This window comes from Panthera uncia, chromosome E3 (assembly GCF_023721935.1).
Source record: "Panthera uncia isolate 11264 chromosome E3, Puncia_PCG_1.0, whole genome shotgun sequence".
Lineage (NCBI taxonomy): Eukaryota > Metazoa > Chordata > Mammalia > Carnivora > Felidae > Panthera > Panthera uncia.
In genome coordinates, this window is record NC_064815.1 from 12,556,610 (window position 1) to 12,584,439 (window position 27,830).

At 48.3% G+C, this 27,830-nt stretch overlaps 1 protein-coding gene across 1 annotated transcript; it reads left to right on the plus strand.

Moving 5' to 3' along the window:
* Positions 1-507: 507 nt before the first annotated feature.
* SCNN1G (sodium channel epithelial 1 subunit gamma) lies at positions 508-27,353 on the plus strand. Its single transcript, XM_049638419.1, has 13 exons — positions 508-602; positions 4,374-4,720; positions 6,478-6,787; positions 8,256-8,446; positions 9,428-9,531; positions 12,038-12,201; positions 20,467-20,565; positions 22,383-22,500; positions 23,250-23,328; positions 23,411-23,468; positions 23,660-23,721; positions 25,479-25,554; positions 25,852-27,353. Exons 2-13 carry the CDS (start codon positions 4,404-4,406, stop codon positions 26,212-26,214), a joined length of 1,941 nt encoding a protein of 646 aa, XP_049494376.1. The 5' UTR covers positions 508-602; positions 4,374-4,403; the 3' UTR covers positions 26,215-27,353.
* Positions 27,354-27,830: the final 477 nt, after the last annotated feature.

The window sequence follows — 27,830 nt, forward strand, 5'->3', positions numbered from 1 at the left end:
GGCAAGTGAAGAGACCAAAGGATGCGAGGCCTGGTTGCAAAGCCTCAGGCAGGTGGGCACAGGCAGACGCAGGTGGGCACTGAAGCAGCTTCCTGATCCAGGTCAGGAGGAAGCCTTGGGCGAAATGCTGCCTGGGATTTCTCCTGGCGCAGGGGCGAAAGGGCGCCCAACTGGACCAGAGTGGAAGGTGTCGGGCAGTAACAAGGCGGCAGGAGGCGCTGTGAGGTGCTGTGAGGTGCTGGTAGAAGGTGCCGCACAGATCCAGGGGGAATGCAGGGTGCTGGTTGGCCTCCGGGAGGCGGCGGGCACTGTACCTCGCCACCGCAAGGCACCGTGCAGGACGCACCTGGGCGCAGAGCTGCCTCAGGGTGACAGGGGGCGCTGCGGCGTCATGGCCGGCACATCCTGGGCCACCTGGGGAATACACCTGGGCAGGTGGTGGCGGCCCCGAGGGGGCGGGGTTCCAGGGGCGGGGCCCAGGTCTGGCGCACAAGAGCCGGAGGCCGCGGCAGCGGCGGGATGCTCGCGCTGTTACCGGCAGCACAACAGAGCGCGCACGGATCGCGCACACCCGAGCCCCAGACTCTTCGGAACCGAGAGAGGTGAGCCGAGCCGGGTCGGGTCGCACTAGCTTGGGGGTTTCAGGCACCGGAGCGGCCGCGGGGCCCGATGGCTTCTCGGACACCGTCCGCGCGGTCGGTGGCGGAGCTGGCTGGCATCAGCCCGGGGCTGCCTCCCGGTGGCTGGGATGCTGGGACACCTTCTCAGGCCAATCCGGGTCCAGCCAGCTCTCTGGCGTCTGCCCACGCCGTCGCCCGGGACGCAGAGCTGGGGTGACAGGCGTTTCTGGGCTATTCAGGGTCCGGGGCTCTGGGGGTCCCGGGCCGCGCCTCGCCTTGTCTCTCCGCCCAGCACCTGTTCAGGCCTTGGCGAGACTTGACCGCGATCGTTCCTTTTGCTCTCTGGAATGTTTTCTCTGGGGTGACCGTGGTTGCAGAAAGAAGCAAACACTTGAATCGGGTTGGTTGGATTCTCTCCGGCGGCGTCAGCAGACGTGACTTCTGCCACAGCACAGCGTGCGGTCGCTCTGTGCGGGGTGGGCAGGGGCTGCAGAGACGCCAGGGGGGAGCTCGAGTCCCACTCCCAGAGCCTGAGGCGTGGGGTCCCTTCCTGGGGTATGGGAGATAGGCAAGCTCCGGGGTGGTGGGGCGCAGTAGAGAATCATGAGCGGCCCTGGAATTTGAAAAACTCCTTTGAATTCTTGCCATCTGGGTGGCCTTGGGCAAGTTACCTAATCACTCTGCACCTCAGTTTCCCCCTCTGTGAAATGGGGACGGTACTAATACCTCATCTAATTATAGGGAGCATTAAATAAGGTAATATGTAAAAAGAGCTGAGTAGGATGGCAGGGAGTCCTAAGGGATCAATAAATGATAGCTGCGATTATTGCTGTTGCTGCTGTCGTTGTCATTATTATTACTGTTGGGGAGCAGCACAGCTAGTAGTTAAAGGCATGGACTCCTGAGTTCAAATCCCAGCTTGGCCACTTTGTCGTGTGACCTTGGACAAACTACTTAACCTCTTGGTGTCTCCATTTCATTTGCATAATGGGGGGAAATGAAGGTGCCTACCTCAGAAGCTTGTTGTGGAAATGAAATGAGTGAATACCTGTAAAGTACTTCAAAGAGTGAGTGCTCCGTGTCAGCCATTGATTCTTCCACGAAGGCATAGCGTTTGATCAACCTGCCGGACCTTGCTCTGCTCTGAAGTTGTAACACTGTTTCAGTGCACATTTATCTGTTTTGTGTTGAGCAGATGGGTTCCCTTCTCTCACCTGTGGTTTCACTGACATTGGGGGCTGATCCATTGGAGTCAAGGTCAGTCCTGGAGAAGAAGCTGGTGGGGCAGAGGGACCCCAGGGGTTGTCTTCAGCAAGAACAAGGAGAATTAGAGATAGGAGTATCCAGCATCTGCGATTCTGAACATTCGCAGAGGAGAAAACCTTCCCTGCGTGGCCATTTTGTTTGACAGGAAATTGAACCTGGATCCAGATTTTTAAAACAAACTCTTGCTAAGTTTTTTGCTTTTGAATGTGTGAGAGAGGAGTTGAGGATGGGAAATGCTTTAAATGACAAAACAAAATAAATTACATTCCTCTTGCTAAAAGACCAACAGCATAATTTTGAGGGTTGAGAAGGTTTTCTCCATCCCAGTAAGGTCATATGTGTCTGTGGTGGGGTGGGGGTTGGAGGGAGGTGCCTGCCTCTGTACATCTCACTTGCCCCCCCCCGCCCTCTTATTTTCTTTACATCATAAACCTGTAACCCACGAGCATCATAAACTTGAAAGCCTCCCAGCTTTGCCCCAGCTTCCAATTTTGGACAATATCCCATGGGGTCAGGGTGGACAAAAAGTAACTCCTGAAGTGCAGAATCCTGCCTGAAGAACTCGATGGGACAAACTAAAGCCCAGACACAGGCCCTCTGGGGGCATGGGGACCACCTTGCATATCCTACTCCATATTAAGGTATTCCCTACTCTGCCTCTGTCACCAACGGCAGGTGTAGAAGGCATAGAGTTTCCTGGGGTGTGTAGGTGGCTCAGTCGGTTAGAAGTCCAACTCTTGATTTCATCTCAGGTCATGATCTCACGGTTCGTGGGATTGAGCCCTGAGTCGGGCTCTGTGCTGACTGCGCAGCCCAGCCTGCTTGTGATTCTCCCTCTCTCTGTCTTGTGCTCTCTCTCACACTCTGTCTCTCTGTCTCTCAAAATAAGTAAATAAACTTTAAAAAAAAAAAAAAAAGAGGGACGAATTTCCATATACCTTCCCTCCCCCTTTACCAATGCTCACAACTGTTGGGAGGTGGTGACACTGACTATCTAGAGTTTGGAAATTAAACAGCACAGGATCCCGGGGCACCTGGGTGGCTCAGTCGGCTAAGCATTTGACTTCAGATCAAGTCAAGATCTTGTGGTTTGTTAGTTCAAGCCCCGCGGCTGGCTCGGTGCGGACAGTTCAGAGCCTGGAGCCTGCTTCGGATTCTGTGTCTCCCTCTCTCTGCCCCTCCCCCACTTATTCTCTCTCTCTCTCTCTCTCAAAAATAAATAAACATTAAAAAATAAAAATAAATAAATAGCACAGGATCCCTTCTCTTTCCTTCTTCTCTGGGGAGGAGACAGTACCCAGCACAATACCAGGCCCCTCAAAAGCCTATACCATGGTGGTGAAGGCTGCAAGGTTCTAATCCAGTCCTTCCACTGAGTAGCTGTGTGGTCTTGCACAAATGACCCCACCTGTCTGGGCTCATTCTCCTCCTCTATAACATGAAGATAACAGTAGTGGTTGTTGAAACACAAAATGAAATCTATGTGGATTATATGTATATAGAGAGACTTTATATATTTATGAGACTGATGAAACTTTATATAACCATGAGGTGTTATGTATATAATGTATAGAATACACAGTACACATATATTAGTTCATTTCTAAAAAGAATGTTATTCCATGTTGTGAAGTTTCTGTAAGTGAAATGCATCATGTACACTGATGAATGTGATAGTTTGTTTTCCAACACTTTCCCCCAAACAAAGCTGTTATCTCGTCACAGTGTATTCCCCCAATTAGTGATACTTTAGAATCAAGGAAATAGGGCATTGTACCTGGCAAATATTAAGTGGCCAATAGTTGTGGGCTATTGTTTCTAAGGTTCTCTAGAAACACCAAATGCTTGACTGTAAAGAGAAGAAGTTAAACAGAAACGAAACAGAAACCCCACTTGCAGGGAAAGCGGAGGGGAAAAGCCTGGAAAACACGGCTAGGAGTGGACCGAACAGGATCCAAGTTGGCTGCCGAGAAATTCTCTTGACAGATTGCATCTGTCAGAAAATGTTGGCGGGGTACTTGCTCAGTGCCAGATACTGAGCTAGGCACCAGGGTTAGGTGAGATAGGAATGCTGCCCTCCAGGGGGCCAGGTGGGAGGAAGCGATAAGGTGCAGGGGGCCATATTCTAGATAGGGCAGAGCGTGATAAGAGAGGTGCAGAGGCTGAGGTGTGGAGGGCTCCTGCTCCAGGCACCCAGGGGAAAGGTCCTTCCAACAAGTAATTCATGGGTTAAACCCCACCCAGCCCCCACACGGCTGGGCCTGGGGGCTGCACAAGGAGGAAACAGCCCTGTTGCAGCTGCAGTGGCCAAAAACCCAAATATCCTGGAAAGGGGGCCGGGGTCCCAGAATGCAGGCTGTCCAGCCCACAGAGGGAAAAAGGAAGATGGCCTCTGAGGGCGTGTGGGCTGGTGTTTCCCCAGAGTCTGCCCTGTCCCTGGAGGCTAGGGAGTGTGAGGTCACCCACTTTTCTTCTCTGCCCCTCCAGCTTGCCTGGCCCTCAAGTCCCATCCTCATCATGGCTCCTGGAGAGAAGATCAAAGCCAAAATCAAGAAGAATCTGCCTGTGACGGGGCCCCAGGCGCCTACCATAAAAGAGCTGATGCGGTGGTACTGCCTCAACACCAACACCCACGGCTGCCGCCGCATCGTGGTGTCCCGCGGCCGCCTGCGGCGCCTGCTCTGGGTTCTCTTCACGCTGACGGCCGTGGCCCTTATTTTCTGGCAATGTGCCCTCCTCATCTCCTCCTTCTACACCGTCTCCGTCTCCATCAAGGTCCACTTCCAGAAGCTGGATTTTCCTGCCGTCACCATCTGCAACATCAACCCTTACAAGTAAGCGGCAGGAGCAAGGATATGGAGTGGGGGCCGGGCCCCCCTCGGAGGCCAGAGCCCCACTCAAAGATGACACGTGCCAGCCCACAGGGAGGCTTTTTAGAAATCTGAATTTGCTGCCAACATTGGTAAACTCCCTCCCCCAGGTTCTAAATCTGTCCCAAGTTGTCAATCTATCAGCTGCTTCTGAGGCTGGACTAGCTCAAGCTGTGCAGGAGTGGGAGTCTGCAAGGGTCAGTTTCACTGGGGGGTGGGGACTGGAATGTGCTAGCACAGCCTCCCACCCCAGGCACGTGCGCACGCACACACGCACAGGTATGTATGTATAGACACACACAGCCTAGCTTAGCCATTTCCCCCTGAGCCCTCTAAACTCACACCCTCACTGTCCCCGAAACATGAGCTGGAGGCTGACTCAGAAGTGACACCCAAGTGACTTCCGGAAGCATCTCAGCTGCCCCAACCCTCATTTGAGTGAATCCAGCCCCACTAATTGAGATCACTGGGCTCTGGGCAGGATCAGCCATTGGTACTGCCCTATTTTCTGCCACAGGGCCTGTTCTAAATGGGTCACTGGAGCTGTGCTCAGGATTATTGAAAACTGATCTGTGAGGCAGGTCAGAATCTGGCAGAATTTGTCTGAGCAGGTGTGGGCATGGGGAGAAGGGAGGAGCAAGGGAGGAAGAGTGTCAAAGGAAACTAACTGGTCAAAATCAAAATCAGGTCTAAGCCTCATTCTCCACCTCAGAGTCTTTTTGTCCCTCCCTCCCTTTCTTCCATTTATCACTTGCACCATAATCATTTACTCAGTGTCTACAAGTTGGCATGCACTGTACTTGAGTCTGGGGCAAAGAACTGAACAACCCAACACAGTCTCGGTCCTAGGGGAGTTGAGTTGTAGTGCAGGAGTGAAATATTAGCAAATATAATTATGCTAATAAAATTAATAGTGACTGTTTACACACACATACGATAAACTCATTGAATCTTTCCAGTGATCTCATTTTACAGATGAGAAAACTGAGACACAAAAAGGCTAGGTGACTTATCCAAGTCCCATATCCAGAGCCAGGATGGGGAACTGGACCCCAGGTAGTTTGACTCTGGAGTTTACACGCTCAATCATGATGCTGTGTCGTCTATGCAGGGAGCAAGGGGCAGAGAGAGCAGAGAGGGGAGCAGTTGGGAGGGAGGCCAGGACTACTTGGTATTATGGAGATTTGAAGATGGCGCTGTGCTTCATGCGGTCAATTCCTGTATCATTCTTGTTCCTGGGGGTTACTGAGGTGACAGCGTTACCTTTTCTGTCCCAGGACTGATTGGAGAAGAGTCAGTGTGCAGGGGCAAGTGTGCTAGGTGGAGACAGAGTCGGTCCCCTGGACCCAATTCCAGTTAGCAGTTACTGTCCTCACTGTAATTGTCCTCACCGTGGCTGGTTTATGGGAGGCACCTGACAGTCACCACTCCAGAAATGCTGGTCGGGGCAAACTTACCAACACACCCCAAGAGCAAGCAGATGGTAGTGGCATAAACGAAGCCATGAGAAGTCACACAAGGGTCACACGGGAGCCTGTCATCACTTTTCAAGCCAAGAGTCACTTTGGATGGGGCAAATCATAAAAGGCCTCCTTGGCCAAGGAAGTGGGGGAGAAGTGGGCCCAAGGCCGATACACACTGATGGGAAACATTGGGAAGAGGTACCAGCACTCTGTCAGTGGAGCTCCCCTCTCCCTGACTCCTCCTTCCCCCCTTGGCAGGTACAGTGCAGTGCGGGACCTTCTAGCCGACTTGGAACAGGAGACTAGAACGGCCTTGAAGAACCTGTACGGCTTTCCAGAGAATAAGTCTCGAAAACGCCGAGAGGCAGAGTCTTGGACCTCGGCTTGGGAGGGCACACAGCCCAAATTCCTCAAACTGGTCCCACTGCTGGCTTTCAGTCAGGATGAGACCAGCAAGGCCAGGGACTTCCTCACAGGGCGGAAGCGGAAAGTCAGTGGGAGCATCATTCACAAGGCATCAGATGTCATGCATGTCCACGAGTCCAAGGAGGTGGTGGGATTCCAACTGGTGAGATGCATGTCCTCACAGCTGGGGGCCATGGGATGGGCTAGAGATGGTGGGTCCAGGAAGGTTTCTCCTTTGCCATCGTCCCTATGGTCCTGCTCAAAGAAATACACCCAGTTAAGGGTGAAACTTCTGCAAGCAACTAAAACTGATTCAGGTAATATTAAGTAGAAAAAAAAAAAAAAGTCTTAGAAAGGGATCAGAAGATCATGGAGGCCTGTCAAAGGACAGAAACTAGGGAAGGTCCAGGGATCTAGGTGGCAAGAAATGGTGAAAGGTCATTTCAGGTATGGCTGCTGGATTCAATAAGCTTTCACTATTTTCAGGCTTTTTGTTAATCCATCCATAAAGACGGATTCAGATCCCATCTTGCGACTATCTGATTGGCCAAGTTTGAGTCGGGTCACCTAACAGAGAGGGTGAGGTGTCATGATGGACAGTCTCATCAGACTGTATCCAACAAGGGGAAAGACGTTCCACAAAAGCAAAATTAGGGTACAGATACCAGAAGGAAGAAAATAGGTAATAAACAACAGAAACACCCAATGTTCCCTGCAGTACTTGCCTTTGTGAGGTGCTGTGGCCTGACTTTTCCTCTCTCCTTCTCAGTCCCATTTAAGGGGCTCTAAGGAAGCAGCCAGTCACCAAAATCGAATTCCATTAGTGTCCTGGGCAAAGGCAATCAATTACGCTACCTCGCCATGCCCCAGGCATCTCTCTAGGATGAGACCTCTCTTCTGTACCTTATACTTGGCTTGCCAGTTGTGAGACCTTGGAGCACCAGTTACAAATCCTGGAGAAATGGCCCTATCCCTTAATCATCAAGACTTTTCAAAGTCTTCCTGGGTCTTTTCACGAGATACTCTCTCGGCTATCCTTGATAGCAAAATCAATCCTTCAATGCCTGTCCTTTTGAGAGAGATTCCAAACCCAGTGTGATGAGAACATCTGGAACATACTACAGTCTCCCTCTAAGGCTCTAATTATTACATACTTTAAATGCTGGTCATCCCAGCTAAGGATGGCATTTTAGTTAACATTTGGTAGGTGAAATAATGGAGATGTCATGCCTTGCCCAAGATCCCGCGGAAATATCATGTTGAAGTCTGGGTGAGGATCCAGATTTCTAGAATGCTGATCCAGTAGGAAATGGCTAGAGGTGGGTAGGAAGTCAATAGCAATAATCAACCAAAGCCTGGATATCTGGAGACCCTACAGAAGCCGGTTTTTCTTCTCACCTGGTAAGCAGTCACAGGGAGCCATGACAAGTGGGATTCTGTGTCCTTCTCTCAGACCCTTCAGGTCCCTGAGGCTGATCCTCTCTCAGCCCTTGGAAGTAAGAGGAAGCCCATCCTTGCTTCAGGTGTCCCTCCTGTTCCGGTCTAGAGTCCTAGGTCCTCATCCTTAACGTCCTTCCCAAGGCCAGTGGTAGTGCCAGTGGCTTCAGCCTACTGTCTCCTCTTATTCACAGTGTTCAAATGACACGTCCAAATGTGCCGTCTACACCTTCAGCTCAGGGGTCAATGCCATCCAGGAGTGGTATAAGCTGCACTACATGAACATCATGGCACAGGTCCCTCTGGAGAAGAAAATCAACATGAGCTACTCTGCTGAGGAGCTGCTGGTTACCTGCTTCTTTGATGGCATGTCCTGCGATGCCAGGTCAGGAGAGGAGGCTGCCCTCTTAGCTCTGAGGACTGGTGGCTCTGAGCTCCGAGTCCCTTGCTTGCACCTGCAGCTCAGCTGTGGGGCTTGGGAGTGAAAGATGCTCTTCTCGCTGACCCTGCCCTTTAGAAAACAGCTTACATGGGATCTAGGCTCTGGAGTCACTGAGGAAGATAGAGATGGCATAGAGTCAAAGTCTCTTTGAACTCATTAAGTTACTCATAAAAACAGAGGGGTTGATGGTATATGTATAACCTTGCATGCTACCATCATGCACACCAACAATTGAGAACCACTGATCAAGCACAGAGGAAGAAACGAAGGAAAGAGAGGTAGGAAAGAAAGAGAAAGAAAGGTCTATGTATAGATGGGTGAGCTCTCAAACTTTTCTGCCTTTAAGATAACACTCAGATCCCTGGTGGTGACTGAGCAGTGATGGGACATTCTAGAGTGTTCCTGCCTATCTGAAAGCCTTACTTCATCCTTTTTAAACACTAAGCCTTTCTATATGTTAGTAGATACATTGATCTTTATGAAACTGAGTGATTGGAATCATATCTGCCTAAGCGTTAGGTTCTAAAGTCAGTGTAAGGACACACGTGATGTGGTTCCTTCTCCTGGGATCATTTCCTGGTGTTGGAATGGAAAAATGTCAAGTTTTGGCTGAGAAATTCATGAGTAGAGGAATTTGGGGCAGACATAGGGTACAACGAGAGTCACACTGGGATGGAGACAGAGCTGGGAGGATTAAGATGGGGGAACAAAGCAGAGAGTAGTCCTATATTAACGTGTGGCAGCCAGGGTGAGGGGCTTTGCTTGTGGTTTATTAGACAGAAAGTGGAGAAAGTAAGTCATGTCTATTATCTGTTGTCCACAAAAGAAAGTTGGCCCTGTAAGCCCTTCCCATCCAGCCTTTAGCTCAGATGCATGAGGGGAGCTCCCACCAAAGCTCTTTCTGACCCGTGTTCTTCCTTATAGAAACTTCACGCTTTTCCACCATCCAATGTATGGGAATTGCTACACGTTCAACAACAGAGAAAATGAGACTATCCTCAGCACCTCTATGGGGGGCAGTGAATACGGTAAGGAAATCCACACCGACAGTGAGCATCCTGGCAGGAGGGCAGTTGGAGTGCCCGAGCCTTCCAGAAATGTGGGATCTCTCCACCTGGCCAGAAACCAGGGACATCACTTCCCCTTTGGCTGTGCTGTTTCTATCAAGCATCCATGTTGGCTCCTTCTTTTTTTGGTGTCTGTTTTCCTTTTTGATGTCTCCTCTTTACTTTTGAGAGAGCAACAGTGACGTCACTGGGGTTTCTCCTCCTGGCAAACCACTCTGGCTCAAGCCTGCAGCTAGGGAATGAGTAATGTGGGGCAGGCAGACTTCAGATGGACTTAAACCCAGATGTGCCAAACAGGAGATCAGGGAGGCAAACATACCTTTATCTTGGTTAAGATAACACATTCTCCAGCCAAAACCCACAGCTCTGCCACTGACTGTGTGACCCTGTCCAAGTTATTGCACTTCATCTACACAGTGGAAATCATGATAATGTCTCTGCTTTGGGGTAATTGAGAGGACTTCATATGTGTAAAGGGCTTAGAGTAAGTCCTGGCACATGCTGTATTAGTCTGCTCGGGCTGCTTAACAAAATATCACGGACTGAGTAGCCTAAATAACAGACGTTTATTTAGTTTCCCTTCTGGAGGCTAGGAACCCAGGGTCAAGATGCTGTGAACTTGGTTTCTGGTGGGATCTCTCTCCCTGGCTTGCAGACGGCTGCCTTCCTGCTGTGTCCTCACCTGGCCTTTTCTCTGTGGCAGAGAGAGAGAAAAGGAGAGAGAGAGAGAGGGAGGTCTGGTATCTCCTCCTCTTGTAAGGACACCAGCCTTATGGGATTGGGGCCCTCCTTATGACCTCATTTAACCTTTATTAGCTCTCTAAAGGCCCTGTCTCCATTACTGTCACATTATGGGGTAGGATTTCAACATACGGATTAGAAGGGGAATACAATTCAGCCCTTAACACACATGAAACACCCAATAAATGCTGGTTGTGTGTTATCATTACTACTATTGGTACCATTACTACTCCCACCACCACCAATAGAACTGTTATGACCTCTGGTACTATTACCACTGCTCTTACTACAGTGACTTTTGTAGTGAAGGCAGGAAACAGATGGGCCTGGCAAAGTCCTAAGCAAACTGAACATGAGTTGATATACAAATATGCTCCCACAAGGAAAGGCAGGAGAACCCCATATGGACTCCCAGCCTTTGCTACTGTGTAGTCTGTACTCTTACCAAGTCTGCAAGAAATCATAATCCAGGGCACGTACTTCAGTGGAAAGAAGTAGTCTGGGACCTGGGAGCAAAGAGCTGCAGAGTCCAGGCTCTGCTGTGCATGTGCTGTGTGACCTTAAGCAAATCCTTGCCTGCTCTGGGCTTCCATTCCTTTATTTACAAATGGAAGAAGTCAGAATGAACTCTCCAAGTTTTCTTCCGTCAATCCATACAGGCCACGAGCTCATTTGCTCTTTCACCAAACATTTATTGAGTGCCTGCTGTATGCCACGTTCTCTTCCACGTGTCAGAGACACTAGGGTGAACAGATGCCCTCTCTGCTTCCAGGGAGCTTGAATGATAGTGGGGAGAGACAGACAATAAATGAATGAACAAGCGCATGGACATTATCTGATTATAAATCCCAATGAGGACTATGAGGAAAATAAAGCAGTGAAGGGTAAGGGGGTGCTGGGGTCAGGATGGGGGTTTTATTTCAAATAAGGGGCCAGAAAGGCATCCATGGGAAGAGTTAGTTAGGGGTGAGAAGATCCTTATCATATTAAGGTCCACAGAAGAGCATTCGGGGCGCTATCAAGTACAAAAACCCTGCGAAGGAAATGAATTTGATGTGCTCTAGAAACAGAAAGAAGCTTTCTGTTTCTTACTTGGAGCTTCTTGAGAGAGCAGAAAGGGGGCTGAGGAGGGAAACACAGGCAGGGCTGCATCATCATAGACATGACAGCCACAGTCAAGTGGCTCAGATTTTATTCTATGGCATTTCCTGTGTATCCAGTGAGATGCCACTGAAGGGTTTCGGGCAAGGGAGTGATCGGATTTACAATTTTAAAAGATCCCTCTGGCTGCTGGGTACAGAACTACCTGCCGGGGTAGGAGGTGAAGTATGGAGAGGAGTTAGGCCAGGGATCAGACACTATTAGTGCTTTTCTCTAAGGGCTTAAGCAGCCACAGCACTGCATGTCCATTTGGGTGCCCTGCCAAACCCCTCATCTCAAAGGACCGTGTCGGGATGCATGTTTTTGGACCCAGGAGTAGTTCCTTTATTGCTCAGCAGAACTGCGGCAGTGACACTGTTTTTGGGGGACACAGCAGTGAGCAAGTCAGGCACCACCACCCCCACCTCTCTTCTCCACGAAGCTTCCAGTCTAGCCCTGTACACCTTTCACTTTGTTGGAAATACCTGCATTTTGGTCTTGAGACTCCCAAAGCAGCGGGAGAGGTAGGCTACCACCAGGTAATGTTGAACTAGCCTTTGACCACAGCAGCCTCTTCTCCTCTCAGGGCTGCAGGTGATCTTGTACATCAATGAAGAGGAGTACAATCCCTTCCTGGTATCCTCCACTGGGGCTAAGGTGATTGTGCATCGGCAGGATGAATACCCCTTCATTGAGGACATAGGAACAGAGATCGAGACGGCAATGGCCACCTCCATAGGCATGCATCTGGTAAGAGAACATTCTGATTTCTATGGGGGAGTCGAGGAGAACAGACTTCTTTTTTTTCCCCAAAGAAAACCAATAAGGTGCGGCTTGTGGAACAGCATGTTGGTTTCAAAAGAAAGCAAAGTCTTGATTTTCTAACAGTTCCTGCAAAGATCATTCCAGTAGTTAATACTATAGGCTATCTTTGTATCTTCTTTTTTTTTTTTAATTTTTTTTTAACGTTTATTTTTTATTTATTTATTTTTTTTTTAATTTTTTTTTTCAACGTTTTTTATTTATTTTTGGGACAGAGAGAGACAGAGCATGAATGGGGGAGGGGCAGAGAGAGAGGGAGACACAGAATCGGAAACAGGCTCCAGGCTCCGAGCCATCAGCCCAGAGCCTGACGCGGGGCTCGAACTCACGGACCGCGAGATCGTGACCTGGCTGAAGTCGGACGCTTAACCGACTGCGCCACCCAGGCGCCCCTAACGTTTATTTTTGAGACAGAGAGAGACAGAGCATGAACGGGGGAGGGTCAGAGAGAGGGAGACACAGAATCTGAAACAGGCTCCAGGCTCTGAGCTGTCAGCACAGAGCCCGACGCGGGGTCAAACTCACAGACCGCGAGATCATGACCTGAGCTGAAGTCGGCTGCCCAACCGACTGAGCCACCCAGGCGCCCCTATCTTTGTATCTTCTATATTGATGAAAAAGGACACAGGATGCCATTTTCGGAAAGAGTTGAAGGAACCTTCCTTATTGCAAAAACAGACACTAGCATTTGTTTATAAGAACTGTGTTGGAAGCAAAGCGTCAGACACTAACTATGTTTGTCACTAATATCAATAGAGCAGATCAACACCTTTCTTTCTGGGCCACTTAAAGGTCTATGAGGCATGTAAACCACTCCTTAAGGACTAATGGGAAGTCACTGGGCCATCAAAGCTCTATTTAGCCAATATTTAGCCATCAATTTCACTTTATTTACCAAGAACCCCCTTCTTCCTCAAGTCTTTGACACTCTCTGACCTCACTGGCTGCAACAGAACATTCATACCTGTCAACAGAAACATATCTGGGCTGCAGACTCCAATGCCCAAGTCAACCATGCCCAATGGGAGCAGAAGGGCAAGGCAAGGAGTGTGTGCCAATGCCTGCAGCCACTCCACTACTTATGCAGTTTTCTTGTTTGCAGGGCTGGGGTCTTGTTATGCCAGTAAGCTCTGCACCTTTGTCTCCATTCCTAGTAAACCTGTCCTCCAGAGCAGTGGTTTCCAAACCTGACTGATCAACAGACTCAGATCCACTGATTCAGAATCTCTGGGAGATGAGCCCAAGATCTGTGTGTTTACCAAACTCCAGTGATTATTCCAAGAGGCAGCAAACTCAGGAACCTCAGCTTTAGAAAGTTGAGTAGTTCAACATGAGAGGAGAAGTGAAGTGTGTCTTCCTAAGCGAGAGTGAAGCTAGAATGACAAAAGCTTTAGCACAGCCATAAATGATGGCTTTGTCCTGGGTTATAAAGTGACATAGTGAGCACTGGGGCTTGTATATCCACCTATTACTTGTCCATTCAGCAGGCTATTTTCTGCATGCCATTATGTGCTGGACACAGGGACCGCATCAGAGTGGAAGACATGGTCGCTATCCTGTTAGAGCTTAGAGTCCAGCAGAGAGGACCAATAACAGACAAAAAATTGGAAAAGTGATTAATTGTAATCATCAGTACTAACAAGGAGAAATGCAGGATGCATGAGAACATATCAGGGAGATGGCTGACCTAAAGCTTTTTTTTAATGAGGGAAATGGGGAGTTCCAGGGGTGATTTCTTGAGAAAGCAATATTTAAGCTGAGACAGCTGAGATTATGAACTGGCATGGTGATATTCCAGATGAAATCTGTGGCTTCAGTGCCCTATCAAAGGGACAATCCTGGGGGAAAAAAAACAAAAAACAAAAAACCATCAGGATGGTTTCCTGGAACCTGAGTGCTCTCGGGAGCCATGTTTAGGGGCTTTGTTCCAATGTGAGAAGTTTGTTTCAACATGAGAAGTGTTGAGTACCAACTCAGACTGTGTGAATACTGATTGTCTCTCCCCTACCCTCCAAATAATCTTGAGCGCAATCTATGACACTGTGGCTTGAAAAGACTTTAGGGTATCCCTTAAGGGTCTGGGTCATTGATTCCTCTATTTACTGGGATTGCAAAACCCCCTAATCAGAATAGTCGACATTTTCATCTAATATTTCCCATGCTTATCTGCATCCTGAATAAGGACTTGGGATTTGCAGTACATCCTATCCATTAACACATGTTTATTAACTATCCTTTTGCCCCCTTCTTCCCTTCTGCCCCTCACAGTGTCTGCAGACTTGGAGGAGAGGATTGAGAGCTTGAAAAAGTACAAGAACTAAGGAATTCTGTCCTCTGATTTTCTTTACATATATAGTAACATATAAATATATATATATATATATATATATATATTCTTTTTTAAGTTTATTTATGTATTTTGAGAGAAAGAGAGCACAAGCAGGGGAGGGGGAGAGAGAGAGGGAGGGAGAGAGAATCCCAAGTGGGCTCCACACTGTCAGCGCAGAGCCTGATAAGAGGCTTGAACTCACAAACCATACAGGGCTTGAACTCATAAACCATGACCTGAGCTGAAATCAAGAGTTGGACGCTTAACCATCTGAGCCACCAGGCACCCCTGCCCTCTGATTTTCTTCTCTGAGCTTAGAAATACCCACCACCTTGTTAAACAAATGTTTTCTTTAACAATGGTGGGTAAACAAAGACATGGGTGGGTTTTCTGCTACACCTAATTTGAGATGTATAAAATCAAAGCCACAGAGCAAGGTCAGTCAGCTCTCTTGCTGATTTATGAGCATTTGGAACAACAAAAAGTGATCTTAGGGATTATTAAGAGGTCAGCAGGGGGTCACTAAGAATAAGTCCAAACAAACTAGACTTCCTTCCTTTCATATTTGTTTGTTTATTTTGTTGGATAGGCATGTTAAGCTGGTAGACTCAGTCAGTTGGTTAGGCAGTTGGTTAAAAATTTTTCCTCCATTCATTGAAGGGCTGTGTGTCCAAAGCACTGGAAATTCAGAAGTGAATACAACAGAGTATCTACCTTCAAAATATCTTACCTTTAAGACAACACAGCTCTGCAATACAGTTCCCAGCTCCGTAGGAACAGAGACATTCTCTGTCTTGTTACCAGACCCAGTTCTTAGAACATAGATACTCAGTAAATAATGTTGGGTAGAGGGGCACCTGCGTGGCTCAGGCGGTTAAGCGTCCGACTTTGGCTCAGGTCGTGATCTCACGGTTCATGGGTTCAAGCTCCACATCGGGCTCTATGTTGAGAGCTCAGAGCCTGGAGCCTGCTTCGGATTCTGTGTCTCCCTCTCTGTCTGCCCCTCCCCTGCTCACTCTCTCTCTCTCTCCCTCTCCCAAAAATAAATAAATATTTAAAAAATTTAAAAAAAATGTTGGGTGGATAGATGTATGTATGGATGGATGTACAGATGAATGGGAGCCCAGACAGCAGCTGTCAGTTAAAGCTTCCTAGCTGATGGATTCTTGAAGGACAAATGTCAGGGAAATAGTTTCTGGAAGGGCTAGCCCAAACAAAAGGCAAAGCAATTGCAAAGGGATCACAGGAAGGATTTTAAGCTGAGTAGTGAAACTTTTTGAGAAGTCTCTTTGGCTAAAGTGTAATCGAGATGAAGTAATCAAGATACCAGAAGCAGCACATTTACAATAATTCCAGAAAGAAATGATGAGGACCTTAGCTGAAGCAATGGCTGTGGGGATGAGCATAAGTGAATAGATTTGAGATACTACAGCATGGAAGCAACAGGGCTTGACAACCAAGGTCAGTGAGGAAAGGACAGGGGAAAGTTAGGTTGATATTTAGGTTTTGGCTTAGGCAGTGGGGTGGTTGGAGGTGCCAGGCTCAGAATTAGGGAATACAAGAGGGATAAGCTTGTGGGGAAGATGACCACTTCGGTTTGGGATATACCCAAGTTGCTGTGCCTCTGGGAAATCAAGGTGAAAATGTCCATAGATGCTATGAGCCTGGAGCTCAGGAGAAAAACTGAGGTGAGGGGTGGGGTGGGCATCTAGCATAATTCCATCCTGGGAAATAAATGCCATCACCAAGACCTAACAAAATGTAAATGTTTAAGGGCTGAGCAGAACAAAACTGGAGAAATAGAGGCAGAGAATGAGGAACAGAAGCCAGAAAGAACTGGCGTCAGATAAATCAAAGAAGAGAGTTTCAAGGAACGTGTGAACCAAAGCACCAAATACAGTTGAGAGGTCAATCAAGATAAAGGGCAAAAGGTGCTTTCTGGGTTTGGCAACCAAGAGATCATGGGCATTCTTTGCCAGAGCAGTTTTCAGCGGAAGGAGTGGAACAGAAACCAGAGCACAATGAGCTGGATCATGAATGGGAGATGAGGAAGTGGGCAAGGGTAGACAACTCACCCGGTGATGTGGAGCCAGGTCCTGGAGAGAGGGGAGACTTCACTGTCATTGCAAACCCTACTGTGCATTTTTATCTTAAAACACATGCACACTTCTTTTCACAAGCATATGTGTAACAGGGATTAAGTGCCAGGCTTTGCTAGGAGCCTGGGTGGCTCAGTCAGGTAAGCGTCTGACTCTTGATTTCAGCTCAGGTCATGATCTCACGGTTTGTGACTTTAAGCCCTGCGTCAGACTCTGGGCTGACATTTTGGAGGCTGTTTGGGATTCTCAATCTCTCCCTCTCTCTCTCTGCCCCTACCCCCACTTTGCACTTTGGTTGCATAATCTCCATGTCTCAGTTACCTCATCTGTGAAATGGGGATGATAATAATACTGTTACTTTATAGGCTGGTGAGAATTCAGCAAGTTGATTCATGTGAAACACTTGAAACAGTGCTTCATATGTAGGAAGTGCTCTAAAAATGTCAGCTATTACTGTACTTTTTTTTTTTTTAAGAAAAGAGATATGAAGTGAAGGGAAAATAAGTTTGGAGCAAAAAGAGAAGTTAGAAAGTTTTTTCTTGTCTTTAGTGACACTTTCCTCCTTTATGAGATGTTGATCTCTTCCATCTATATAGAAAGAGTAGTAGTTATTTGCCACTTGTGTTGGAAATATCTTTCCTGGTTTGTGCTTGCCTTTTAGTTTTCTTTATCTACTGTTTCATGTGCAAACACATCAAATGTTTAGATATTCAAAATCTTTGTTTTCTTCTTTAGTCATTATGTTTATTGAGGATTTTCCCTCCCTGAGATCAAATACTGAGTTACCTTCTAGTTATTTTATTATTTCATTTGATACTTTAACCCACTAGAATGTTTTTTCTGCAGGATGTAAAGTAGAGATAGAATTCACTGCTTCCTCCAAAGAGATAACAGTAGTCCTAACTTCATATATTGAGTAATTATTTTTTCTCAATTGATTAAAAGTATAAACTTTGCCATACACAAATAAATTTTAGAATATATTACAGTGTAAAAACAGAACAAAAGCAAAAAGAAAGTTAAACCACCCTTAATTCCATCTAGGGTATCATACTGCCACCTGGGCTATTCTGCGGCACAGTTCATACCTTTAAAGAGGTGAACTGAGGACTCCTCTGAAGATGCCCACCTCCCCCAGGCTTCTATGAAGGAAGCAGATAAGATCTGGTTTGATAAAAATGGGCCCTGTTGCCCACACATATACTCATATACACTTAATCACGCCTACATATACCCATGCATGCACACAATATACACATCTCAACCTGTATATATGTATGTACTGACATGTGTGCCTACTCACACTTGTATACACAAAGCTTGCATTCACATACATATCTACCCATTCTCATTTTTGTGTCTCTAGAGGTTAGGGACAGATCAGTTCTGAAAAGCTGATGGTGGAGGGGAGAGAGAAAGGGAGGGAGGGAGAGGGAGGGAGAGCAAGAGAGCAAGAGAGCAAAAGAGTGAGCACTGGAGTGCTGGCCCCATCTGCCCTACCTCCCCACTCCCCCACCCCCCTGTTGCTTTAGGAAGTAATCTAAATAACCCAGGGGCTCTGAGTTCAATAAGCATCATTACAGAGTACAAGGACTCTGAGGACTCAAAAGCATGAAAATTCAAAAGATAATTTCTCTCAATCAGCTTTCTGGAAGTGACCCATGGGCTGGTCCTCAAAGTAAAAGGAGCCCCATCCACTTTTATTATTTTTTTATTTTTTTAATGTTTATTTACTTTTGAGAGAGAGAAAGAGCATAAGTGGTGGTGGGGAGGGAGGGAGACACAGAGTCTGAAGCAGGCTCCAGTCTCCGTGCTGACCTGTCAGCACAGAGCCCGGCTCGAACTCAGGAGTGGTGAGATCATGACCTGATACCATGTCAGATGCTCAACCAACTGAGCCACCCAGGTGCCCTTTTACTTATTTTTTTTAATTTTTTTTTTAATGTGAGCCCCAGCCACTTTTGCCAGCTGCTCATAGCTTACTCAAGTAGACAGATCCTGTCACCTAGATGCCCAGGTCTTGTACTCAACCCCCCCAACTCCCCAGGCAGGTAGAGCCTATAGCTGCCACGCTGGGCTCTGTGGACAGCTCAGCATGACCCAGGGGCTTGAAGAAACATCTGCCCAGGAAGCCTACTACTTCCAGAAGCTCAGGGGGTTGGCATGGGGTTAAGCTGCCCTCAAGGGAAGCCACTGTCAGCATCTCTGTACCCCAGGGCCCAGCCAGCCCTGGCATGTTCTAGAGGCTCTGGATCTGTTAGCCACCCAGCTATTTGGAGGAATGAAGTACGTCTGTTTATTCTGTACTGACACGGAATGAGGCCCACACTTTATCGTTAGTGAGAAGGGGAGATTGCAGGGCAAAGGGAATATGTGAGTGCATGTCTGCCTGTCCGCCTGTCTGTATATCTGAGATTAGCTCTGCTCCTCTCCTAGGGAAGAGAGGAGACCAGCCTGTTACTTTCCCCTTTGCTTCTGTTGTTTAAATGTTTTAAAATGTGTACTGTTAATTGCCCTTGAGGTACCTGTAGCTAATTGAGGGAGAGTAATGGTCAGCAAGCAGATGGATTACAATACAAACAAAGAGATGACAGCCACTTGTGATGTCTGTGTTTTCTACCTGTGTCAAACTTCTTGATTCTTCCCTCCTCCACCCCCCGAGTTATCTTTCTGTCTGGCCACTCTTAAAAGAAAAAAGATTTCTTTTACCCTCTCACAAATCTGCCATCCATTTCCCCTTTTCTCCCACTCCCAGAAAACAAACAGACAGACAAGGAACCTGGCTATAAGCTGGTCACAATTTATATTTAATTATCATTCCCCCTTGGGAGAGACATTATCCTTTTTTTGTTTTTTAATTGGCTTGTCTGGATTGTTTATTGGCAGTGACAAATATTAAGCTGGAGCCAAACTTAGTACACCACAAGAAAACATGATTTAATAAGGTATTTGAGCTGTGAGTTACAATTCTCTTACCTCCTTGGACCATGGTATCATTCTACTCTCTTGGGCATTCCTTGGCCCTCTCTAAGAAACTCAATTTTTTAAAGTCAACTTCTGGGACCAGAAGACAAGAGGGTAGGAAATGGGTCTTTCACTGGGAGGAGAATCCCATGTAGCACACGGTCACTGCTTTTTTTTTTTTTTTTTTTTTTTTGCCCTGCTCCTCCTGCCCACTCCCTGGATTCTCCATTGACTTACTACCATTTTGAAAACCAAATCCAGATTTCCCAGCATGGCATAGGAGGCTGCCATGATTTGGCCTTGGCCTTTCTCTGGTTTCACCTTTCTTGTGCTACATTCCAGCCACCCTGGCCCTGTCCCCCCTCAGCCTTTGCTGCTTCTTCTGCTTTAACCCCGTCTCCCACTTCGTAGCAAATCCAGCTCTTTCTTGCCATTCCTTGTTGAGCCAACAGGTCCCTTTCTCAAAGACATCTTCCCCAATCACTCCTGGAAACACTGTACCCTTCCTCCCCAAGCCCTCCAATCTCCCTTCCCAGTTTCACTGATCACTAGCCACAATTATCCAAAGTTATCTTATGCATTTATTCCTTTTGACCATCTATCTACACCACTAGGAAGTAAGCTCCATAAGAGCAGGGAGTGTGTCTACTTTTATCATTGTTGAGCCCACAGTGCCTAGAAAAGCACCAGGCACCTAGTGGGTGCTTAATAAATATTTACTAAATGAATGACTACATGCACGCTCAGCCTGTCTGGGTCCTGGGGCAGGGTAGGGCTGAATGTGTGCTGTTGTGATTACAGACGGAGTCCTTCAAGCTGAGTGAACCCTACAGCCAGTGCACAGAGGACGGGAGTGACGTGCCGATCAGTAATATCTACAATGCTGCATACTCCCTCCAGGTACGGGCAGGAGAGGCCACTCAGCCCCGGGCTGTGGCCTGGACATAGGAGACAGTTATATATAACTGGGTGTGTCTCAGACCAGGAACTGTAGTGATAATTCCTGGGGTTCATCCAAAGATCTCAAGAACAAACGATGCCAGCTGGTTCTAGTCCTCTTCAATCCATCTGTAACCAGAGCTGAATTGATTGCTTGAGGTTTGCCTGGAACACAATGTACAGATGAGACAGGCCTGCTTCCTAAATAGGTCTTGGCAAGTGAGGGGCAGGAGTGAAACAGCCTGGGAGAGGCACTGGCTGAGGGGTCAGGAGCCTAGCCTATGGGTCCACTCATGCCCTTCACTCGCTGATGCCCTTGGACAAGTGATGCCATCCTCAGCAATCACAAGGGGAGGTTGGATTGGATCAGGGGCTCCTAAATGGCAGCCCCCAGGCCCCTTCCAGGCTGCACACCTAATTTTTCCAGCCTGGATGGTGTTTAGAAGCCAGGGAATTTCATAAGAAAACCCAGATTTCCAGCTTCTCTTGAAAAACAAGATCTGGCCACTTTGGGCCATATTCCCGAAATGTAAACAGTGGGTGAAGTGGCCCCGTTAAAGAAGGCATGTGTTTTCATTCCCCATAGTCCCCACCAGCCTCTAGTGTATTACTTGTATCAGCAGCTCCCATGAGCATTTGAGTTTTCAACCCTCTAGTGCGATCATCTGTTCTGCCTTCTTACATTCTGGAAGTCTGTAGTTCCTCTCCTACTGGGATGCTCAGAGTTCATGAAAATCAATCCAGTAGAATAAAAAGGCCAGGTGCTCCTGAGCACCGGGTCCTCTAGCTTACATCAGACCTGAGCTTAGAGGTGGTAAGGACGCTAAGTGGAAAGAGACTATTAGTTGGAGAATGTCTGCTTATAGTAGAAATGCAGTCAAACTGAATGTAAGACAGGAAAAGGAAAGGAAAGGAAACAAATGAAAGGAAAGGAAAGGAAAGGAAAGAAATTAAAGGAAAGGAAAGAAATTAAAGGAAAGGAAAGGAAAGAAATTAAAGGAAAGGAAAGAAATTAAAGGAAAGGAAAGGAAAGGAAAGAAATTAAAGGAAAGGAAAAGAAAGGAAAGGAAAGGAAAGGAAAGTTAAGTTCAGCTCAGCTCATTGCAAAGACGCTTCTGGATAATATTTAGTGAGAGGCTACCATGTGCAAACACTTTACATATATCCATCCATTCATTTCCTGCTCACAACAACCTCGTGAAGTAGGTATTGTTTTACTTATCTCAACAGTGAGGAAACCAGAACATCAGAGAAGTTAAGGAACTTCCCTTACACAAGCAAGCATGCCTTATACACACAGCTGGGACGTGGCAAATGTGGGATTTGAGCTGGAGTAGCCTGCCTTTGGAGCCTTTGCCATGAGCTTTTATGCTATAAACTTTATGGATATTGTGGTAGCTTCCGATCCCCAAAGACTCCCAAACATGGAAGGACGGGACCCGAAAACAGAAAAGTTGGGGACTGTGTTTCTCTGTTTCTTGGCATCCATTTCAATGTCCCCCACTCACGCGATTGGAAAGGGTCCATCCCCAGCCGCAGCCCCAGCTCACCCTGTTCACCCCATCTCAGTTCACCTGAATTCTCAATAACTGCTCTACCCCGGTCCCTTTGGAGTCAGGCCAGCCCTGGCCCAGTCTGCTGTGCCACGAGGGGCACATTAATGCCGTCTGCCAAGACTGTGGGAAGCTGACCCTCTGGATGAGGGATGCCTAGGGAGGGAGCTCTCTGGCATCCATGTGCAAGGAGATTAAAGAGAATCCCTGGGTTTCATTTTTCAGATCTGCCTTCACTCATGCTTCCAGACAAAGATGGTGGAGAAATGTGGGTGCGCCCAGTATAGCCAGCCGCTACCTCCAGCAGCCAACTACTGCAACTACCAGCAGCACCCCAACTGGAGTAAGTGAGACCCGCCCCCGGGGGGTGGAGTCAGCCCAGCCCCAGCACCAGCCTGTGCTTTGGCCTTTTGCGGGAAGGAGCCATCGGTAGAGAGACGTTAGGCAAAAGTTTTACTCCTGTCCCCAAGCCTGGCTTGAATTCGACTTTCCAGTTAGGACCAAATGCTGCACCCCAACCTGTGCTAAGACGTTGGCCACCTCTATCAACTCCAGGAACTATTGGTGGTACCTTTTCACAGAACAGATAACTGAGGCTCGGTATGGTTAAGCAACTTCTCCAAGGTCACACAGCCAGGGGGTAATGGAGCTAGACTCAAAGCAAGGGCTGCTGACACCCCCAACATATGCCCTTAACCTCCACAGTATTCTGTCTCTCAATATGACAAAGCAGCATTTGTTTCTAGAAAACCAGTGTTTGTAGAAAATGGGAGCAGAGGGGCACCTGGGTGGCTCTGTTGGTTAAGCATCCAACTTCGGCTTAGGTTCATAGGTTTGAGACTCAGGTCAGGGTCTGTGCTGACAGCTCAGAGCCTGGAGCCTGCTTCGGATTCTATGTCTCTCTCTCTCTCTGCCCCTCCCCTGCTCACATTCTATCTCTCTTTCTCTCTCAAAAATAAATAAACATTAAAAGAAATTTTAGAAAATGGGAGCAGAGATCATGAAAAGGGGTCTCAGGGAGGCACCACTGGTGACTCCCAGGAAGGGCGCTATGGCCCCACAGCTCACACTGCCCTCTGCTCTGTCCCTCAGTGTATTGCTACTACCAGCTGCACCAGGCCTTTGTCCGGGAAGAGCTGGGCTGCCAGTCGGTATGCCGGGAAGCCTGCAGGTGAGTGGGCTGGAAGGATGGAGCCCGCGGGGCTGGGCCAGGCCAGGCCAGCCATACTCACTCCGTACCCTTCTCCCCTTAGCTTTAAGGAGTGGACACTGACCACCAGTCTGGCACAGTGGCCATCCGAGGTTTCTGAGGTAAGTTAATCTTCTCCATCTTTCCCCTCACATTCTCATCCTGGAGCCCAATGTCCTGCCTGTGTCCTCTGGCCTCAGGAGAGATCCACAGGGAAGGCCAGGTTGGGGGGCTGAGGCCAAGAGGGGAGGCATACGGGCTGGCCCTGGCCTCTCCAGGCATCCCCAGGTCACTCCTTATTTCTCCATCACAGAAATGGTTGCTGCCCGTTCTCACTTGGGACCAAGGCCAGCAAATAAAGAAAAAACTCAACAAGTAAGCAGACCCCACCCTGTTTCCTCTGCCTGCGCTGGCCCTGGGCCTCAGCCTCCTTACTTGCTTCCTCACTGCCAAACCCTCTCTTTTTCATTCACTCATTCCTTTATTGAACAAATATTGATCAAGCTCATGTCAGGAGCCAGATCCCACTCTAGGCCCGGGGCTCTCAAATGTTTTGGCTGTGACCCACATTATGAAAATAGTTTTCCATTGTGGCCCATTGAATAGATAAATGAGATAAAAGTCTCATGTAACAGCACTTGCTACTGGTGTACAAAGCATTCGGGCTGATTTGCAGACTGTGCAAACTAGTATAGCCAAACCAACTGTTTACATCCATTTACATCCATTTCAACAATCATGACGCCATTCTCAGTGATTAGTGCCCATATCAGTTGACAAAGACTTTGAACATCTCTGGGGCTGCAATCTGATATTTCCTATTCTGTTTCCCTTTGTCAAAGGGTTTTGGTCATGGCCTAGGAAATTTATTTCATGGCTTCCTGACGTATCTTGACCTGCTTGGAAAAATACTCCTCTGAAGATACTCCATGCAGCTTCTAAATCCTGCTTAAATTTTCCACATCAACATTCACTTCCAAGAGAGCTTTAGCAAAAATCAGCTGGGCCAGAGTTCAGGGACCTCAGGGGATGGAGATGAAGGTGGGAGAGGATGGGGGAATTATCATGTGACCTCACCTCTTTCTGGGCCCTTCCCATCTCCACAGTGGAGGTTAGTTGAGCCTCCAACATTTATTGCATATCCACTAGGTACCAGGTGCTGTATGTGGTGCTGGGGGTATCATGACGACCGAGCAGACATGATCTCCATCCCCAAGGTGCTGACAGTCTAGTCGTAAAGGTTGACTTTGACCAAGTAATTGCAAACTCTGAAAGCAAGCATTGCAAGCCAGTGACCCCTAGACCAAATATAGCCCCATGAAAGCAACCCATTACTTCCAGCTTTCCTTGAAAGATCAGAAGTTCCAGAAACAGCAAACCTCCATGCTTGTGTAGAACTAAAGAGTTGAGTCATAGCTGCCCCTTTGGAATAAGCGTGGACACACTTGCCATAGTCTCACCAGGAGGCAATTTTGTGCAGCAGCTAACAGCATGAACTTTGAAGCCAGATTTCTCTAGTTCTGAATACTGGATCTGCCCATTTGTGAGTGGTGTGGTCTTGGGCAAGTTAGTTAACCAATCCGTGTCTTAGTTTCCACATCTGTAAAATGGGGATAATTAAAACATAACGACATAGGGTTGTCGCGAGCATTCAACAAGTTAATTCATATAAGGCACTTGGAACAGTGCTTGGCAACACAGGAAGTGTCCAATAAACGCTGGCTGTTATTATGGTCGTTATCATTATTACGTTATGCCCAGCCTACCTCGCTCATTTGTATTACTTGCATGTCTCCTATATATATTTGAGATTGCAATCAAACAATCGCAATATCAGGGCTTGATGAAGAACAGGGTGCTATGGGAGTATACAGCTGGGTGGACTGACTCAGGCTGGTTGGGAAATGGTTTTTGAGTGAATGAAGGGCCTAAGCAACGAGGCCCAGGCTGGAGATGTGCTCTAGGGTGCAGAAGGAGCCCCAGGAACCAGGTTCTAAGATTCCTCTGGAGCTCAGAGCCTGGGCCATGCTGGAGTCTGGGAAGGAGGGAGACAGCCACACTGAAGGGCTGGCCATCTGGTAGATGCAAAGGCACCTGACTCACCTGGGCCCTGCCTGTTGGAATTTCTCCAGGACGGACTTGGCCAAACTCTTGATATTCTACAAAGACCTGAACCAGAGATCCATCATGGAGAGCCCTGCCAACAGTGTGAGTGGCTTCTTTCTGGGACCTGCCTGGGGTCTGCAAATGTGCCCATCTGCCTTGTCTCAGGGAGCAGAGTTAGATGCTAGGGATACAGCTGGAGCTGGCAGGGTCACCACAGGCCAGCCAGGACTTGGATCAGATAAGGCAGAGGAAGAGGGGACAGGAAGCCTGCCCACTTCTTCCTCCAAATCCATTCAGGGCCAGGACTTGCCAGGGGCTCCCTTGGGAACCGGGGTCCCTGCATGAGGCCAACTTGGGTGGAGGGGCCCTCTTAATGGTGTGGCTTGACCTCCCTCGCAGATCGAGATGCTTCTGTCCAACTTCGGTGGCCAGTTGGGCCTGTGGATGAGCTGCTCCGTCGTCTGTGTCATTGAGATCATTGAGGTCTTCTTTATTGACTCTTTCTCCATCATTGCCCGCCGCCAGTGGCATAAAGCTAAGGAATGGTGGGCCCGGAGGCACGCTCCCCCTGGCCCTCAGGGCCAGGACAACCTGGGCCTCGATATAGACGATGATCTGCCCACGTTCACCTCCGCGTTGCGCCTGCCTCCAGCCCCAGGCACCGAGGTGCCCGGCACACCGCCTCCCAGATACAACACACTGCGTTTGGAGAGGGCCTTCTCTGACCAGCTCACAGACACCCAGATGCCGGCGGAGTCCTGAGGCGGGGAGGGGAAGAGAGATGTAGCTAGGAGCCCAGCCACGGTCTGAGAACTCAGACCGTGTCTCCTGCACACGGAGGGGACCCTTGGCACCCCCTCTGGCTAGGCTTTTCAGAGACATTGACTAAAAATCTGCTTTGAACAACAACATGGGGCCTGGGTGTGTGCAGGAGACCCCTTGGGCCCTGCCCGGCAACCCTCAGCCATCCAGGGTGAGAAAGATCCGGCAGCCCAAACCCCTCCCACATCTGCTACGGAGAGAGATGAGGGCCGAGGAGATGGTGCCCGCCCGGACGAAAGCCAGAAGTGAAGGTTGACAGCACTTTCACCAGGTCTTGAGAGAGAAAGACTCCTCCGAAGCCCCAAGTCCAGGGTTTCACCCACTCCCCCAGCCTGGGCTGGGGCCCAAGGACGTGCCCTTAGGTATCAAGGCCAGACAACCACTGCCTAGTGCCAAAGACAGGAGGAAGCACCAGCCCTGGAGCTGGTGCTGTTTGTGAATAAACTGTTCTTAGTTGTTGACATTGGGGCAAGGTCTTCTCTGTGCCCTCAGGCAGGGGGGCTGGCCCAAGGTCCTTGGAGTGTGTAGTGGGGAGGGTGCAACAGGGGTGGGGAGGTCTGGGGATGTGACAGGAGGCAGCGGTGGGCCATGTTCTGGGGAGCCAAGCCAGTGCCCTGAGCCCCTTACCCAAGCACAGAAAGGCTCGTTCAAGGGCCTTGCTGGATGGACACCCCTGTCCAGTGGTGGCCCAAGGTATAAAGGATCATCTGGTAACTCACCTCAGCATCTCTCCCTCCCAGACAGGCCCCCCTCCCCCACGCAAGGCCTCCTCCTCCCCAGCAAGCCAACCACAGCAGACAACCGCTCACACCTTCCAACGTGGTAATACCTAACACGGATTAAGCACACAGTAGGTATTCAATGTTAGCTCAGCAACAGTGTGCTGGGCGCTGTTCTAAGCACTTAGAGATGGGGCAACTATAACCCGCAGGCCAAATCCTGTGTGTGCTCATGACCTAGGAATGTTTTTTTTTATTTCACTTTTAAGTGGTTAAAAATATCAGAAGACTGTTTTGTGACTCATGAAAATGATAGAAGATCCCATTTTCTGTGTCCATAAATAAAGTTTTATTGGAACACAGCCACACCCTGCATTTGCATATTGTCTGTGCCGGCTGCTAGCTAGCGGAGTTGAGTCATTGCAATAGAGACCCTAGGTTCACAAAGTGTAAAATATTTATCCTCTGGCCCTTCACAGAGAAAAATCTGTCAATCCCTGGATTAGCAAATTAAGGAGGTCCTATTATCCCATTGTATGGATGAAGAAACTGAGGCAAAGAAAGGCTAAATTACTCATCACAGGTGACACAGCTACGAAGTTGCCAAATCGTGCCAGGGATTTGAACCTAGGCAGTATGACTCCAGAACTTGTGCACTTTATCACTCCATCATTTTGCATCCAATCAGCATCTATGCCTTTTTTTTTTTTTTAATGTTTATTTTTGAGAGAGAGAGTTTGAGCAGGGGAGGGTCAGAGAGGGAGGGAGACACAGAATCCGAAGCAGGCTCCAGGCTCTGAACTGTCAGCACAGAGCCCGACACGGGGCTCAAACTCA